The 18,480-nt window shown below is 44.6% G+C and overlaps 1 protein-coding gene across 2 annotated transcripts in view; it reads left to right on the plus strand.

Annotated features, from left to right (window-relative positions):
• Positions 1 to 349: 349 nt before the first annotated feature.
• The window catches only part of arhgap23a (Rho GTPase activating protein 23a), a 65,161-nt gene continuing 47,030 nt past the window's right edge, over positions 350 to 18,480 (plus strand). The window contains exon 1 of one of the 2 annotated variants that reach the window (XM_005726166.1): positions 350 to 765. In XM_005726166.1, the coding sequence (XP_005726223.1) occupies positions 757 to 765 (9 nt within the window). In that variant the 5' untranslated portion in view covers positions 350 to 756. Of the gene's footprint in view, positions 766 to 13,809; positions 14,139 to 18,480 lie in introns of those variants that run through there. The other variant, XM_005726163.1, reaches the window with a different exon arrangement.

The raw sequence follows: 18,480 nt of genomic DNA on the forward strand, positions 1-18,480 counted from the left end.
CTACACGTCCCAACATGCTCCCCTCACAATAGGAGGCGGGGGCCATAAATCCTGCCAGCCAATGGTTTTACGTGAAGGGGTTCTGTGGTTGGTGAGCTGCACGGGCAGCTGTTGTCAATGGCAACAGAGGTTTGCAGGGAAGCATGAGCTGGACAGCTGGTAGAGGGTCCTCTGCTAGGAGTCACATGAGCTCCCGGCAGCCAATCTCAAGCCTTCCGCCTTCCTCTATCGGCTGCTTCTTCTCGCTCATTCGCTGTTCTGGTTCTCTTCAGCTGCAGTAGGAGGGGGAGGGGAGATGGAAGGAGAGGAGGGAAGTGGAGACAGGGAGAGGGAGGGAAAGGAGGCGAGGCCAGCGTACACAGGGAACGAGTGAAAGAGAACGAAAGCGGAGAGCGGGAGTCTCTTCCTTCTGTGTGGCCATCAAGCAGAGAGGCGAGAATTGGACGTGCACACTGTTTCCCCTCTAGCTGTCACCCAGAGCGGCAGGGGAAGAAGAGGAAACAGAGACAAGGACAAAAGATGAGTGTCTAGCTGGATGTTTCAGGCTGTCACACTCAGAGACAGAGTTATGCCTGTGTGGAGAGGCGAAGCAGCAGCAGCAGCACTCGGCTGCCAGGCTGCCTCGCCTGTGTGACGAGAGCAGGACTGCATTTCTGCTGGGAATACTAAACCAGGAAAAGAAAAGAGAGAAGGCAGGCAGCCGGTGATCTTGTGCCATGACTGGGAAGAGGAGGAGGGAGGAGACTCGTTGAAATCATGGACCAGGTGAGGATGGAGATGAGGAGGAGGGGAGGGAAGGAAGTGAAGGGGAAGTGAAGGGAAACACCACCTTTAATGTGCTCCACATATCCACACCTCTCTGACACAAAGCACGCAGCGCAGACGCAGCAGCGGCTCCTGGTTTATTCATAACATGCATCACAACTGTTTTCATTCCCTCGAGGCAAAAACAAACTGCACAGCATGCTGCCGAACCCACGGTGTGTGTTTTCTGATTCACCCCCGGCGAGCTGGTTTTCACTCTGAGTGGGTGGGGAGGGGGGGGAGAGGCCGGGCCGGCAAAGGTGTCGCCACCGGCAAGTGGCAGGCCTCTGGAGAGATGACACAGTTCAAAACATCACCGGCTCATATCTTAGGTGAACACTTTGGAGATGAGCAACAGAACAGAATGAAAAATGGGGTGTGGCAGATTTTTACAGGATAACATGTCGTGAAGCGAGTGGCACCTTCACCTAAAGTCGGACAGGAAGGAGTAAGGGGATGGGATGTCGTGCAACAGTGTTCACATCCAGAGCGTTACTGATAGAGACCGAGGCAAGCCGAAATATTGTGTACTCATGTCACAGCCTTTGCAATAGGTCTCATCGCCTGCGCCACATGTTTACTCAACGCTGTAACTTGATGCATGTCGAATGTCCCTCTCTTGCGCCCTAAACAGACAGTGTTTGTGACTGCTTTGGTGTATTTTATGACCTGTTTCTCAGAGCTCTGTTTGCAGGCTGATTGCTGCAGCTGTCTTTTGGTGTTGTCTCCACGGTGGAGGCGAGCAGCTGCCGGTAGTTTAGCAAAATGATGGATGGTTTAGAGGAGCAGAGACAAGAAGCAACACCAATCAAGTCTCCCTCCCTCTCGCATCTCCCCTCCATTGCCCTCAAATGTGTCTCCTGCTCATTGATTACCTCATCCCCCGTGTCCACCCTCCCCCTGTCTCACTCTGTTGCTTTGCGTCCTCTCTTCTCCTGAGAGGGGATCTGGTGTGAGCATCAGGTTTGCGATGAAGAAGAGGAGGGATTACGGGCGTAAATAGGTGACACACCCAAAGCCCAGCCCTTGCCTCGGGGTTAATTATTCATGCTGTCCATGGGTGGGGGCGTGCCTGTCCTGTATGTGTCTGCCTGCTCAGGTTGGGGTGATGTTAGCCCCCTTGGTACAGCAGGGATGATGTCATGACTGCTGCTAGCCAGACAGTCAGAGTGTCTTTGTTATTGTGGGTGGAGATATACTTAGAGGCAGGGGTGTAAGCTAGCAACCCAAGCAGCAAACTTCAGGTACTAACAGAGAGCTCACGATGTGTTTGGAGGACCTAAAAATGTCACGTATGACTTATTAACCAAGTCTTACACACACATTCTCATGAAAAGTATCAGTTCACCTTTGCAACAACAATGACAAAAAAAGAGAATGGTGTCACTTACTGTGCAGTATAGCTCACAGGAAACAAAAACTATTTATAAGACTCCGCAGTGCTGTGAAATGCTGACACGGCGTGGCCTTGGTGCAGTGCTAAAGCTGGGTCAGTGTCATTTTAATAGATGGACTATATTGTGATGTAATGTATGATTATACAGTAGCACTTTCCTGTTCACATGACTGTGAAGCATTATCTGTTGTTTTTTGTTTCCTGGGTGTGTTTACAGTAAAGCAGCCGCGAGATGGTTCTTGGTACACAGTCTAAGTCTGAGAAACGTTTAGAGATACAGTGAGAGTTGGAAGCCTCACCATGCACTAATATCACCGTGTGGATGCAAAAGAGGCATGCGGGCTTTACTGCAGTCATCGAAAGGCTTGCAAAGTTTACACGGCATCGTCACACGCTTTTGTCCTTCTTTCTGTTTGTAGCTGTCTATTGAAGGACACGCATGTACATTCGCAGTGATAAGGAGGGCAGAGGCTCAGTGAGGGACAGGAACAAGGCTTGTGAGATAAAGCGCCTGTGAGAGAGAATCCAGGGCAGCAGCGGGACACCTCTTACTCTCAGAGTCCGTCTGCGATGCATTCTTCTGTGTCCGAGTGTTGCCACGATCCTCATCCTCACTGCACTCTCTGGTTTTATAGGCTTATAAATGTTCTTAGTTCAGAGCGCCTCCTTCCATGAGGATGATTAAACTATTAGACTAACTGCAAATCAGCGTGGGTCATTAGTGCTTTGTGATCAATAGTCATTAAGGGAGACATGGGCAGGGCTTGTGGTGACTGCTGGCGTGCGAACTCGAAGGCCGGAGATGGAGTTGCATGACAGCATCCATCACGCAGAACCACATCACTCTTTCTACTGTAACATCCTTGGACTCCACTGGAGTAAATTTGCAGGATTCACAGTTTAAAGTAAACCTTATTTATCTTATATCAGGCCTTGGTGCACTCCCCCACACTTCTTCCACTCTAAAACAAGTTGTTTCAGCTCGTCTCCTTTTACGCCAACTCTCTTCTGATTGTCTGCATCTTGCAAACTAACTCTTGGTGCAGCAGGCGGTCTTAGTCATGTGCCTGACATGGCTATATTAAGGATACCCACTATCTTTTTTTTTTATCATTCAAATCCAAGAGATGAAACCCCCCCCCAAAAAAAAAATTATTCTTTTGGCTCACCGGCACAACTTGCACATATGTTGAACTCATTATGTGAAACTTAATATGAGCAACCACAACTGCAGCTGTTTGTGTATGACAGAAAATAAGGCAGAGCATGATAGATACATTTAAAAGTGTGTCACTACATCAGAGGGAATCCCTGATACAACTGGATGAGGCACATTCATGTGGACAGGGGTGACGCTGTTGTGTTTGTGCTGCTGTCTGAGTACAGCTCCCTGGAGGCTCAGTAAAGGAGGCTGGGCGACATGTCTAACTTTAGTGTGTATATGTGTGCATATATATATCTATGTGTGTGTGTGTGTGTGTGTGTGTGTGTAAGTTCCTGTGGCTGTCAGCCAGAGTTATCTGGCAAATTGCTTTGTCTGTTTCCCATAGATGTGACTGAAATGGAATGCAGTCAGAATTAGCTCAGGGCAAAGCAGCAACGGAGGGAGATATTTTATGAGAGTGAAAGTGTGTGTGCCTGTGTGTGTGCGTGTTAGTGAAGAAAGGGTCTTATTAGGTTACAAATGAGATAGTGAGAGAGAATGTAAAAGACAAATGTGTGAGAGGAATGGATAAAGAAAAAGAAGGAGTGTGTGTGTGTGTGTGTGTGTGTGTGTGCTTCATGGTAGAACAGGTGGTCTAATCTGATGTCCCACCCATGGCACCCCGAGGCCTCCTGTCTACAGCCCTTCAGTCTTTGCACTCTGAAGAATTTCTCACCGCGGGGCAGCAAACAGTGAGAGACTGTTAAAGATCAACTTTGAATGTGCGCTTGCATCCAAGCTGAAATCGAACAGTCACCAGACGTGATATTAAAACCACAGCCACAAAAACAGCTCTGACCTACCCTGACCTATCAGAGCAAGGAGTCGGGACCTCTGTCTGGCGGCAGATCCTCTTATGGATGCTTGTTATAGCTGGTTATGTTTTCTGTGTGTTGAAGTAGTGTGAAAGACCCAGAATTTGTCAGCAGCGTTTTTGCATTCTGCTAAGATGATTAATGCTATTCATTCATACAGTCATTCAGTGTTTACATTGATATTTTTACCCATGTTTAGAGCTTCTCTGGTCTCAGTATGAGTTCTGTAACACTGAGTGGAGGGGAGTTACAATGACATATATCCACACTGCTGTAGGAAAGCAGAGTTCACAGAGGTACATAGTCCCTTGCAGACATTTTTGGTAAAAATGGCTGTCGTCATATTATGCACAGTCTCTGCAGCAGCAAGTAGGCTCCAGTACTACTACATGCTTATCAGTATAATACTTTTCATGCAGGCTTCCATTCCATGTAAAATCACCCAAATCTATAAAAGGAAAAAATTAAACTAGAACCTCTCAGAACCTGTAGTCAGCTTCAGTTAGTTATATGTGGAGCAGCACAATGGTCTGCTCTCATTGTTAGCTCTGCAAAAGACTGGCAGCCAGCTGGATTAGGATCCACCCCCCGCCCACCCATGACCCTGAATTGGATAAGTGATTAAGAAAATCAATTGATGGGTGGGTGGCTGTAGTATATTTATCAAAGCTATGAAAAACATTGCTGTCATAGTAAAAGAAGCTCTATAGACCGAAGTCAGAAGAGACAAACAGAAGTCGTTTTATCATTTCCAGCATTTTCAATCTCTTGTAAATTTTTATGTACAGAAGCCGGCCACCAAACCCATTTTAAATCAACATTAAGCGTCACCATCCGAAGCTTAAATTCGGATTTTTTTCCAGCATGATTTTTTCTATAACTTTCCTTTGAGCCTGAATATGATGAAATGTGTGCATAATAGCATACTGTTAGCCTTTTTCCTTTAGGCATCCAACATCTTGGAAGAAGTGTGAGCTTTTGACCCACCTCTGTGTCTATACTGAGAGATGTAGCTCAGTAATTTTATCATAACATGAAGGTAACATTTCGCACAATTTGATTAAATATACAAAAGAAATGAACTTGTTCTGAGGGAGTCTAGAAGAAGCGGCTCGTTGATTTTTCAAAGAGAAAACTGTAGATTTGTATCTATTCTCTAGGCTCTATTCTTCCACAGAAATCCTTTCAACTCATTTTTAAGACATTTAAAATGCAGAAATGCATTTAAACATATTGTAAATATCATGTTCATGTCAGGTATAAAGAGCTGTTTGTGCATGTGGAGTATCTTAGCACAGGGCTCATGTTCTTAATTCAGTTGAATTTTTAAGGCTGGAGATAACCAACTGTTCGAGGCCAGCAGGCAAACAATGCACAGATTGTCCCGTGAAAGAAAGTAGGACACCCATCTCCAGCAAGTAAACATCTCCCGCTCAGCTTAGGACCTCAACCTCAATGCACTTAAGTGGCAAGCAATGAATGCAGATGGCAGGAGCGGAGGGGGGGGGGGCGTTCTCCCGCAGGGGTCAAAGGTTAGCCAGTGTGGCTAAAGCCCTTCCTGTCAGCAGCACTTTGCATCAGTCCAGCCAGGGAACGGCAGGATGATGACACGGGACGAGAGCAGCTGAGCAGGGATAAACCAGCCAAAACAGAGGAATGAGGTTTATCGGTTGCATTGGGAGACCGTCCAATTAGGAAGCCATTTGAGTCCAATTTAACCTAATGGGCCTGTTTGGCGTGCTCAGTTATCAGTTTGACATGTTTTCGACTCCCTATCTATTCCCACTCCTGCTCTGTCATCCTTGAGTCTCAGAGCAGCTGACTTCAGTGGTTGAGGTGCTGCACGAGGATGTCAGTCTGTAATGAACAGCTGCTGTTTCATTACTTTGATCATCTAACAAGCTAAATGGATGCTCTAAAGTTACTGGGCGCCACGGCAGCATATCAGTAATGACCTGAGCTTCATGACCCGCTGACCTCTTGGCCTATTCTCCTTTGTACTGTCCAACTTTTCCTTCATTCACCGCAATGACCCGACTCTATCACATCATGAGTTCAGACTCAGATTTTGTGGCTCTCATGTCCAGAATAAACTGTTCCCTTCCCGGTTTCTCACATGGCCACATATTTCTTTCCATTTTTAGGGCTCATTAAAATCCTTGTCATCACTTTAAATCACATGAAACCCCATAGATGGGAATAAAATGAAAAACTCATCTGAGACACATGCAAGGACCTAATTTTGTTTTTATTCTCCACCCTCATACTGTATCTCACCATCTCTTGTAGGTATGGAGCCCCCTTGTGGCATCCAGATGCCACTGTGGCTCAGTTTCTATCTTTCAGGGTTGGGAGCGAGGATTATCTATTTAGGGAAATCTCTGTGGTGAGCAGCAAAGGAACAGATGGTTATCCTTTTACAGAATCCAACCTAGAATAAGACGATGTTTGCTTATTTTGTTATTAACAATGATGATGGTGCACATTTACATTAATTCCACGAGCAAAGTATATAATCCTCTCTGTCTTGGCCATTAAACACTGCAGGAAAAAAGCGTCACATCTCAGTTTGTTATAAAAAGCACTGCCCTCATTCTCAGATTTATGGTTAATACTTGTAGATCAACATCTTTATTAGTGATCTGTGTTTTGGAAAACAGCGCTGACTTTCCTTTTGAATTCAAAGATTTTACAAGTGAGCAAATCCACTCCTTTTATCTCAGTCTATGGCTTTAGTTCAGAAACGTGACAAAAGCATTTAACACATGTGATCCAACTGTTTTAAGCACTTATAGATGTTTATATTAAAAAAGTGGTGACCTCTCTGAAGGTTAGAAATCTGTCAAAACGTTTCTCTTGTGTGGTCTCACGTCTCCTCCGAAATGAGAACACCCTCCTTTAAGGCCATGTCTAGACAAACTTATCTCTGAGTTTTAAGGCCAGAGAAATACTGGGATTAGGGTATGATCCCTTCAGGCGTACGGGATTATTCAGTTTACTGTATATACTGCAAGAGGTGTGGCTTTATGTGCACCACAAAGCAGATCTGTCATGGCCGTAAGGTCCTTGAGACGATTTTTCTTGCTGCTTCAGAAAGTCTGATGATGTTTATGTTGTAGATTATAAATTATGAAGACCTTGGGGGTGCTTAATTGTTCTGAACTGAGTTATTTATGGTAAAACTTGCTCCATCTTTTTGTAATAAGTGCTTCTGTGAAGGCAGAGGATTAACTTCAAAGACTCAGATCCAAAGACAAAACACACTTTAATCCCCTAAATGTTTTAGGAGAAGGAAATAGTCGTCCTAAGATGCCCAAAATACTAAAGTCTAAGGATGTGACCATGTGACGTTAAGTTACAGGACTTTTTTTAAAGGTATGAAAATAAGGAACAAACATTTGCCTCTGGATCTGGAGCTTATGTCATTCTATTAATATACGAGTTATTTCTGGATCCTACTGATTCATCGGTAACCAGCAGAGAAATCTGATGCAAACATGTTGAATGATATTGCACTCACTGATTCCCGAATGTGACTGGAAAACATATCTCATCGTCCGAGCTCATTGCCATTGTTTTCCCTCATGCCACAGGAAGTGATATGAGAGAGAGGAAAAAGATCTGTGAAAGGTAAAGAGGCAGCAGACACATTCAGCCAGCAGGAAGGAAACTCCGTGCTCTGCTACTGGAACCATGAGTGTCTGTTTATTTTATTTCTCTGTCTCTCAGAAGAGATTTAAGGGAAAAGAAGAGGTTGTCCTTTTGAAGAATGTGTGCCAAGCATTTATAGTAACAGTGGCCATTTATAGAAATAGTGGAAACCCCTGGAAGCTATTTCAGCCCTTGTTGTTTTTTGTATTTGTCTGGAACTTTGAGGAATAAATTGATGGGGAGACACACTGGCGATCTCAGGATGCTAATTCTCCACTCATGTGTACTGACACTAACACCTGAACATCGATTAGTCTTCTTGTTAGACTCTGGGCATTTCCTTCTCTTTGTTCCTTTATCTCAAACACTCCCGCATGGCTGTTCTTATCAGCTGTCTCCATGTTAAGGCCTGCTTCTGTATCAAAAAGAAAACTCCAAGAAGTTGAGGCCCAGCAGTTCATGAGTGGAGATGAGATAATGTATAAGCTTGTACAGGAAGATGGGACTTAAACTCTCTTTACAAAAGGCTTATATGCATAAAAACCCATAAACCTCTATCTTTGATACAAAGGGTTCTTTTTGGAAACTGGATCGTGCACTATAGGATATGGCGTATCAGCATGTCCAGTGTAAACCCCAGGCTAGCAGTAGTGTGTGGCTTGCATGTGTGTGTGTGTGTCTGCAATGAGTCACTCTCTCCATCCTACACCCAGCTCAATGTCTGCTCCAGCAACAAAAGCTCTGAGCCTAACCTGTCTCTACCTTTGCAGATTGGGTGCCCACAGGCCTTTAGTTGTTTATAGAGGAATGAGCGAGGCAGCTGCAAGAGCGAGTGGGGATTACAGTGAAATGTAGAGATGGGTGAGGGAGGCCTACAGGTCAATAGAGAAACAAGGAAAAGAGTATATGCTATGTTATAATATCAAGGAGGTTCGTTACTGACCATAGCTACAAAAAAACAAAACAAAACAATGAGCTTTCAATGTGCCAAGCTGTTGTTCCCTCTGCTCTTGGTGTAACCCTAAAGCTTTCTGGGCATTACCTGACAGAGGGGCATCAAACGAACTGGTAATTCAACAGTCGTGACTACGCTCCATCCCTAGCACCTAGTTCCCAAAATACCTGTGATGTTACCTACTTGGTCCATCTAATAGTGAATTCAAATTGAGCAGGTTAATAGTGAGAACAAGTGTGAAGCAGACTATCTTCTGATGTGAGGAAGGGCAACAATGTTTCTCCCAGAACTGAAGTTCATTTGGGAAAACGGCTGTTTATTATTTTTCGACAAGCACAGTGCAGAATGACAGGAAATGAGCAGAGAAAAGGGAATAGCTTGCAACTTTTGGGAACTGAAATATGACCATTGCACAATCTTAGTCTATATATGCTTATCCATATTAATAAAAACATTACTAACACGTTCCCTGTTAACCTTCCTGTAAACCCCGTTACCACTTACAAATGACGTCACATTCATCCGTGTGAATCTCTTTAAGCATGCAGAAATAAATGGAAACCAATTGCTGCAAAATGGCTACAAAATCCAAAAGCACAAATGAAAGGTCTGCATCATTTTGTAAATGAAGCTCTTAGAAATCAGTGTAGCGTGAATAGAAAGCATCTTCTGAATGGGGTTCAGTCGCTTGGCACAGCATCAAGCGATTACAAAAGCTGCGGCAAAGGCTGCAATTCAGGCTCGGTGTTTAACTACTTTTATTTATGTAGCGGTATTTGGTACAGTTACAGTCCCTCTCTGTCCGTTTAAGCTGCCTGGTCAGCTGTTTCCTCTTCTCGTGCCAGTTGTCCGGCCAGACAAAGAAGACTCCTCTGTCATGCGGGGGTGGGGGCGGGGGTGTGGGGGTCATGGCTCTGGTTGGAATCCATGGGGTCACCGCACTCCCTCTCAAACTTCCCATAACACCCTTCAAAGGAGTGCCACGGGAGCTTTTATGTCTCAGAGTGAGACATACAGCAGAATTGCTTTCATAACTACATCTTACTCACACATACATAAATATTTCAACCTGTCTCTTTCTCATCTTTGACACCCACGTTGCAATCACACGCTCACATATGTTCAGATGTGTTTAGCAATGAGCAGCTGAGAGAATTACTACAGCGTAAGCATATGGGAGGTCAATTTTTAGGTCATGTTTCACGCTATCAAACCGAGAACATGTTAATCAGCCTTTTATTACATTTGAAACAAGGATTTAAAGACGGTTACTCTTTATAATAGATTTGAAAGCGAGTGGGAGATAGTGTACCTTGGCAGGATTTCCACAATGTGTCCTTTTGGCTCTTAGCAGTAGGAAAACCCTCCAAGTACCATCGTTAAATGCAACAGTATCAAGGAGACGGATATAGAGCGACACTGTAGAAGCTTAAGGAGAACGATGTTGAGAAGTTCTGGCAACTAGACTCCTCAGACATGAAGTAAGCGTGTGCAGAGGGCGTTACGGACATTTACTGAGAGGCTGGGCACAGTAACTTAGGGGAAGTGAAGTGAAATAGAGGAGATATGAAAGAATTAGGAGATAGAAGCCTTGGGCGTGAGGACTGGGCGGGGTTAGCTTGGAATAAATGGAGTGATAACAATGAATAGTAGCATCCTAGTGCACAAGCTGTGCGAGGTGGCCTAGAATGGTATGAGGAATGCCCACCCACCATTCCATCCATCCGTCCTGCCGCCTTTACAGCCTCAGCCAGGCAGCGTCGGGCCAGCGGAGGGAGGCGGGAGTCGAGGGGTGGGGGAGCGGTCGAGCGAGCAAATAGGATGATGGTTGTTTATGGGTTGGTCCCACAAGGCGTCGGGCTGTGTGCGCGATTATGTAACGGCTGAGGAGAGGCTCTGGATGCTCTCTGCTCATCCCCAGCTGACCCTCGAGGGAAAGAGATTGGGGAGGGAGGGGTGTCGCCTCACATCACAGTCACAGATCGGGGCTTACTCAGTCAGTCGTGGGGGACATACCCAGCGCCTGAGGATGTGTGTCAGTGAGTAAGCCCGACTCAGGGATGTGCTAGCCGTCAAGTGCAGGAGAAAAAAACGCTTTCTTCTGCCTGCACTTACTACTCCTTCCTGTCCTTCAACAACAACCTTTTATAGCCACCTGCTCAGATATAACACACAGCACCTCAAGTACACAAATCTTTCTCTCCCCCTCCCTCCCTTGCTGCACCTCTTTACTCTCAGCCTACCAGCAGCCATCAATAATAGAAAGCCCATTTTGCTTGCCTGACAGGGAAATTAATGTGTTGCGTGACTGTGGATCTGCATGCAATATGGGATAAGATGTGGACAAGCCCCAACTCAGGAGGGGTCTCCAACATAGGATCGCTCTTCCCACAGAAGAATGTCACGGCAAAGACTGATTTATGCCTCCGATTGCTTGAATTAAAAACATACTGACCGCAGAAAGAGGCTGCAGAGTTAGATCCTGATCCCAGGTCAGAGAGAAGATATAAAGTGTCCAGCTGCACATCCCTCACACTCCATGAAACCCCCCTTTCCCCACACCAGAAACCAAGCTTTGTGAACCAGACCGTCTGCACCATTACCCTTCTTACTCTCGGAGACCATCTGCCCTTCTCTCCCACCTTAAGACGGGGACACTCCAGCTAAGTCTCTTGCTCCGCCATGGTGGATTTACAGACAATCTGATATTCACTGAAACTACTCTTGACCGCTGTAGATGTGTAACCTGGGGGTGGATTTAGGACACATATGGTAATTGTCTGTGTCAAATGAGGGATGAGTGAAGGTCATAGCTCTGGCTTTCGAAGAGTGTCCCCTGTAAGCTTTTGGCAGGGATTGTGTGTCTCCAGGCAGGCTTGAAGCAGAGGTTGGAGTCCATGAATGGAGACTGAGCAGACATGCAGAGATGAAAGCTGAATTGGCAGCTGTGGTTCTTGGCGTGGGAAGAGTCCCGTAAGCGGCTTTTTCCCACTATGATTCCAGTTGGTTTCCTCACAGGCAAGGAGGTTTTGAAGTGGCTCTGATACTCATACCCCTTCAGAGTAATAGCAGCCACATGGGTCCCCCCCCCACCCCTAGCTTTGAGTCATCACAGCAGCCAAAGACCCCAGTCTCAACAATTTGATCTTCTTTTTAAAAAAATTTATTTATTTTTTATCCATAGCTCGTGCTGAAGTTTTTATTTGCACTTTATATGATGCCATGGAGCATATGTAGTTACACTGTATCCTCCTGGCAGCAGACTACACTTCCTTTTGTACTTATGAGTAAACTTCCTCTGACTACATCTATTGATTCACATGAACTGCATCCAAAAATACAAATCTCAACACTTTTCCGAGAATACACAGACTGCTCTGGGTGGGAAAAGAATTAGAACAGCTATCAATGAATTATCCTTTCAGCCTTTCTTTAGCCTTTTTTTTTCTGTCATATCCACATTCCCGAGATTCTTGCTACTCCTGAAATTATACCTAATGCATTGTTTTCCCAACCCTGTGGTTAATTTTACAGTAAATACTCATTGGGACGTTGCTTTTCTGTGTGATCTATGATGATTAGGCAGCTAACTATTTGTTTAAGCAAAATGCCAGAAACTGACTCACTCATTTCTTTATCTAAATCTGAATATTTGCTGTTTAATTGAGCTCTGTTGAATAAAGTGAGTATTTTGTGGGTTTGAACACATCACCTTGGGTTACAGAGGTGATTTGGTTCCCTTATGACAACATTCACAGTACAATTTAATCAATAAGACGTAATTTTGAGTCAGACAAATACTTGTAGTGCCTACTGTAGTTTACGTTTTAGACATTTTAAGGGACACACTGTGTCAGACTGTGATATTGTTGACATTTCATAGGTTCAGCAAAGAACTTACACTTCATAGGTCAGCGATAAGTGGTTTAACAAACAACAACAAATTCCTCAGTTACAAGGAGTGAACTGAAAGTGACTGAAATGGCAGCTGGAAAGCCAAAAGGAAAACTTGAAAGCCTGGAGAACTGTTGTTCAAGGCCACTGTAAAAGTTACAAGAAGGTCTGGCTCCTCGAAAGCAAAATATAAAGCAATATGTAATAAACAACTGTATAAAGATGGACTTAAATTTAAACGCACTCCTATAATCTGGAAAGTGACTGTAAATGTATAGTTAAGTCCATCTTTATACAGTGAATTGAATATTTAGTAGGACATAAAACTTTTTAAAATAGCACCACATCAAAATGATGGAGCATAAAAGTGTTGCATAAAAGAATACAACACTGGTTAGATCTAGTTTGTCAGGTTTCACTTTTAATTTCACCGATAATTATTGTGACACAGTGACTTTTATACGCGCTGCTTTTTGCATTTTCACAGTACTCGAATTCAGTTTCTAAGGTACTCCGATCAGAGCTGTGTTGGGTGTGCTTTTGGCTTGGAGCCCTCCTCTCGTTCAGCGCACAGCCAGAGGGAGCCCGCATGCTTCGCGTCTGCAGGGCGGAGCGCACAGATTTATCCAACGCACCCTCATTTAATTTGACTCTCTCCGTGTGAAGTTTAGTACTGTAAAACAGCTCACTTCCGGTGCAGATAGCAACCATAAAAGCTTAAAAACGGCTTTAAATCGACTAGATGCCTTCTCTCAAACTCATCCACGTTTAGAGCATTTCTATTGATGGCAAGTCCAAAATTGCCCCCCCCCCCCACACACACACACACACACACACACACACCCCCACACACACACACACACACAGCGAATAAAAATAGACTGTTAAATCTTACGATAAATGACTACAGCACTAATGTTTATCTACAGCTTCCAGAAATATTTTTCTTTTGGAAGTTGTTTCTTTGAATTTGGGAATTTGGACACATTCCTCTCTCCAGCTTTACTTTGAAGGCGGAGTCTCTTGGCTTCCTGTGCACCCCCTCTTTGTATTTTGATGCCGCTACAGTCAGTTTCCAGGCAGGGCGAGTTCGCAGGGACTTAGATATGTACAACTGATGCGGTCTGCCGGAAGAAGAAGGAGAAGAAAAGGAGGAGGAGGCGGAGGGGCAGCGCACCGGACTGCCCCAAACAACGGGAAAAGACTTGGGAGTTGTTTTTTTTTCCTTCTAGGAGGAAGGAAGCTGGAAAAGTGTCGAATATATAAGTTTGTGTTTGGAGCATTGTTACCCTCAGAGCTCCCCGTCTGCCTGTGCGGCAACAAATCTGCCTCTCCTCGTTGCAGCCAAACAGTTTCTGCTGTCCAATGAATGGAGTTGCTTTTTGCCTTGTTGGAATACCTCCCTACTCTGAGAACCACGTAAGTACGCCGAGCTGACAGTGTGGTCCTGCTCCTTACTTATCGTTAGAGGTATTGATACTTGGACATATTGCGCTGTGGAGCGGTGCGCGCTCGGGCCGGTCAGAGAGCGTGATTTCCTAAGAGGATTAACTGTAGTTTACATAGCCACTGTGTACACACACACTCACAGTCATACTGTACAGAAATAAGTGTTTGATCAGAGTTTTTCTGCAGCTTTTGCGTCGCTGCTGTGGACGCAAGTGGTGCGCAAAGAAATGAATTTAATCAGCCGCTTTACGAAAGCGAACGTCCCATTTTACGCCCGGGTGGGTTCAGTCTTTTGTCCGCGTCTCGCTGCATCGGGACGCGGAGGAGCTGTCAGTCCAGACGGGACGTCCCAAATGGGGATGGTGCGTCACTCCTCCACTAGTATCGAGCTTCCCCTCATAAATCAAACATATTAATCACGCGGATTTGGCTGAATGGGGAGTATTAATTGATTTAGCTCCATCAGGGGATGCTACCTTTAATCAAAACTGGTGGTCTGCTGCTTTTAATCTGTTACAAATAAGCTGTAAAGTGGATGGCAGATGACTGCTGACACACGAAGTGGTGGTGTAACAGTAAATGAGAAGATGGGAAAGGTGTGACTTGGTCTCAATAAGCATCACAAGATACCGCGGCCACCATCACTCACTTACAGCAGCTGTTTTAAGCCTGCAGAGATATACATGCAATGGTAAGTTGTTTCTTTTCCTCCTGAGCAATGCTCTGGATGTCTGTTGGTGTGGCTCTGGAGCTGTGCATTGAAGCACTCATAGTGAAGTCATGATGTGAGAGGAGAGGTCTGCTTGCATGTGTGTGTCTGCTCAGATTTAACCTCTGAGGGTCCTTATCATCTTGTGTGATATGGCTCCACCGTGAAAATGCAGGACTAGCAGATATTTCCTGTTCTTTGGTAAATTGCATTCATCTTTGTGTTTGACAGGGTGACGAGGTTCTGTTTGCCAGTATCTCTGCTGTGTGTTGCAATATTGCTCTGAAATCATCAACCTCCGCTGCCACTCTCTAAGCTTGCTAAGTACACGAGGCTCCGAGCCCTCTCAGCAGTACCTCATCCCTGCTGTTCTGCCCCGGTGCTGGAGTTGTACAGATCCCCTCAGCTGTACTGGACACTGAAAGACAAGAGTTCACGTTTAAAGAGCTACAGGATCCACATTAGGTGGCACAAGTCAGAAGACTGCAGTTCATGTTCTGTTTGGTTGGTTTGTGTTTTGCACTTTGTGTTGCTATTTATGTTAACTTCCACTCAGCAGTTAGATTCAGACACCAAAAACTACTTGGTTTAGTTTAGAAAAAAATGTTATTTGGGTTGAAAAGCTGACATTAACCTTGTATGTTGAAAAATGACAGTGTCTTTAAATATTATTTATTTATTTCTATGAATGAATTCGGAGCGAAAAACCTGTCTTACTATTTCCTAAACCCAGTGATCCCAGACCAAACTCCCATGGCACCAAGTGTGCATGCATTTTTAAAGCCGGCTCAATGCAGACTACAGATTAATATAAGAAAAACAACTTGTGCATTCCTGATCTACACAGCTGCGTTCGGTTTACTGGCCGGGTGCTGTGTGTGTCTGCTCAGATTTAACCTCTGAGGGTCCTTATCTCCCTGAAATAGCAGATATTTGCTTTTGTTCTTTGGTAAATTTCATTCATCTTTGTGTGTGTTTGACAGGGTGACGAGGTTACCTTTGCCAGTATCTCTGCCGTGTGTTGCAATATTGCTCTGAAGGAATCAACCTCCGCAGTCGCTCCGCGGCGCGCTCAGTCTTGCTGTAATTAGGAATTTGTCTGTTTTTATAGCTCGGCTCTACATTTTTTCCCTCCTCTCTGTTCTTGCAGAGTTTATCACCTCCAGCAAAGAGCAACACTTCCTCTTGTGTGGTCGCACATTGATTGAGCCTCTGCTGTTTTATGTCACTGCAACAGAGCTGCGAAAGCCCCTTCAGACCCACTGAATTCACTTTTATCTGTTATGTAGTATCACAGTAAAACATGAAACACTTTGATGCCGTGCGTGTTCCCACATAAAACTGTAATTGAAATGAACAGGAACTCATAAAATTCAAAGGGTTTGATATCCCCCAGAAAGACTGCCTTAGCTGTCTCTTGTTGCAGAGGCTTCTGTGCTGAGTTCAGCTCGTCTCATTTCAGTCCCTGATCTGTTCTAAACCCTGTGCTTCAGCCAACACCCTGCTCTTCTTTTTAGCAGTGTTTTTTTATTTATTTTTTATGCGATGGTGCAGAAAATGAGTCTCATGCATCCATCAGCACAGATGGAAATGATCGGGATTGTTCTCCTCTCTTGCCCGAGTATTGGCAAGCGCACAATTGAACATTATTCCTTAGCGAGATGCAGGATGACACTAGAATCTAATAAAATGTCTAATTTGTCAAAATGAGGCGCAAAGTGAATCAGGCTTTGTGTGTTCCTCCAACATTCGAGCACAGAGAAGAGGAAGGGTGGAAAGTGTCTGTGTGATGAGAGCAGTTATGATGTTGTCCACTGGGACTGGTTTAATGTTGTTAGCAGTTCTGCTCTAATGTAGCAGTGCAGCGTTTGCGGGTGAGATCGATACCGGCAGCGGAGAGCAGGGAGGGGGAAGAGGGCAGGATGAGCGGCACTCCTGATGTCTAATGCTGCATTGTGCCACGTGATGCTGCAATATATTGATGATGGGAAACATGAGAGCACTTTTATGAAAATCTTGCCTTGAGCTGGTCGATGTTAAAGCTCACGTTTGTCCCTGCGGCACGCCTGTGTTTGTTCACTGATACACTGCAGACTAACGCAGCATCACCCTGTAGCTGTTATTATGTGCAAATCCTTCAGTTCTCTCTACCGATCTGGAGACAGTTATCACACTGAGGTCCAGTCTCAGAAGTTGCTCATTGCCTCAGAGAAAACCTCTTCTGGCAGAGGCAGTGGATCACAGGACAACCACCTCAGAGAGGCTGCAGACCTCAGACCACAGAACAGTCTGCAGGTCCAGGATCAGCTCCTGGTCAAGGCAACGTTAACTGAAAGCATCTGTAAGAGGCTGCAGAGGAAAGCATTTCAGTGATCATTAGCAGATGGCCTCACTACGTAGTAGGCACATCGCACAGCAGATGCTGCAGTGCTGACTATTTTACAGATTTTCAAAACGGTTAGGCTTTCTTGGACTTCTTTTTTTATTTTACAAAATATGCATTTTCCAAAAAATGTTTTGCTTTCATTCACTGCTCTGTACTGTTAAAGTAAACGTTGGTTCACTTTACCGTCAAACAGGTGGTAAGTGTCACCGCCACCATGAAGCAGAGTCACATCTGTAGGTGAATCTGCTAACAGGACCTTCAAGTTTTAATATCCACATTTGGATCCAAAGTATTCGTACTGAGGGAGTGATAGGATGACATTATCGTATCGATATTTGTACTTTTAGTCATTTGGTTACGTTGTTTCATTTTGAGGATGGTAAAACAAAAATGTTTAGGATCAGCTGCAATGTACTAATACTCCAACTCATAGGCTAATACGACATATAAGCTGTGAATATTTCTTTATTACACCATATATTGCAATTAAATTGTTTAATATAGCGATTCAATTGTTAACAGTGGAGTCAAAAGATAAGCCAAGTCAGGAAACTATACAAAAAAAGCCCCAAAATGCATTAATCTCTCATTAAAGCTGTTCCACGATTGTTGTGCACCTTTTGTTTTTGTTATTCCAGCCACGAAAGTAATTCCTTTGCTTGTATTGTGCATTGCATTATGGGACAGGATTGTCCACAGAATCAAACAGAATCGAGCAGTACACAAAATATCGGCGAAGCTACACAGAGCACACTGTAAAGTAAAGTTTGTGTTTTCTCTGTGTTATTGCAGGATGTGTTGTTGAGATTTGGTGCTGTATTAAAAAAAGAAAATCACTTAAATTGAATGGACCATCCTACATCAGTCAGTTCGTACCTCACACCTCCTCCCCTCCGCCGTCACCCCTGCTGCATTCCTCTAACCCAGAGACAACAGCTGCACCGCTGCTCTCACACCTCACATCCACAGTTATTAACCCTGTGAGTCTGTGTGTGTGTTGACACATGTTAATGACACTCAGACACAGTCAAGCACACAGGTGTTCGCAAAATTAGCCACTCCTGCTTGTTTACATCCTACTTAAAGGGTCAGAGTTACACCTAAAACTCATAATCTGTGCGCAGGTGCATGAAACGTACACACAACAGACACGCACAGATGCTTTTTGGCATTGAGGCCAGTCTGAAAACTAGCTCTGGGAGAGTTTTAATTTGGCC

Source organism: Pundamilia nyererei, unplaced genomic scaffold, assembly GCF_000239375.1.
Source record: "Pundamilia nyererei isolate P.nyererei 1_Seehausen unplaced genomic scaffold, PunNye1.0 scaffold00018, whole genome shotgun sequence".
In the NCBI taxonomy this organism is placed as follows: domain Eukaryota; kingdom Metazoa; phylum Chordata; class Actinopteri; order Cichliformes; family Cichlidae; genus Pundamilia; species Pundamilia nyererei.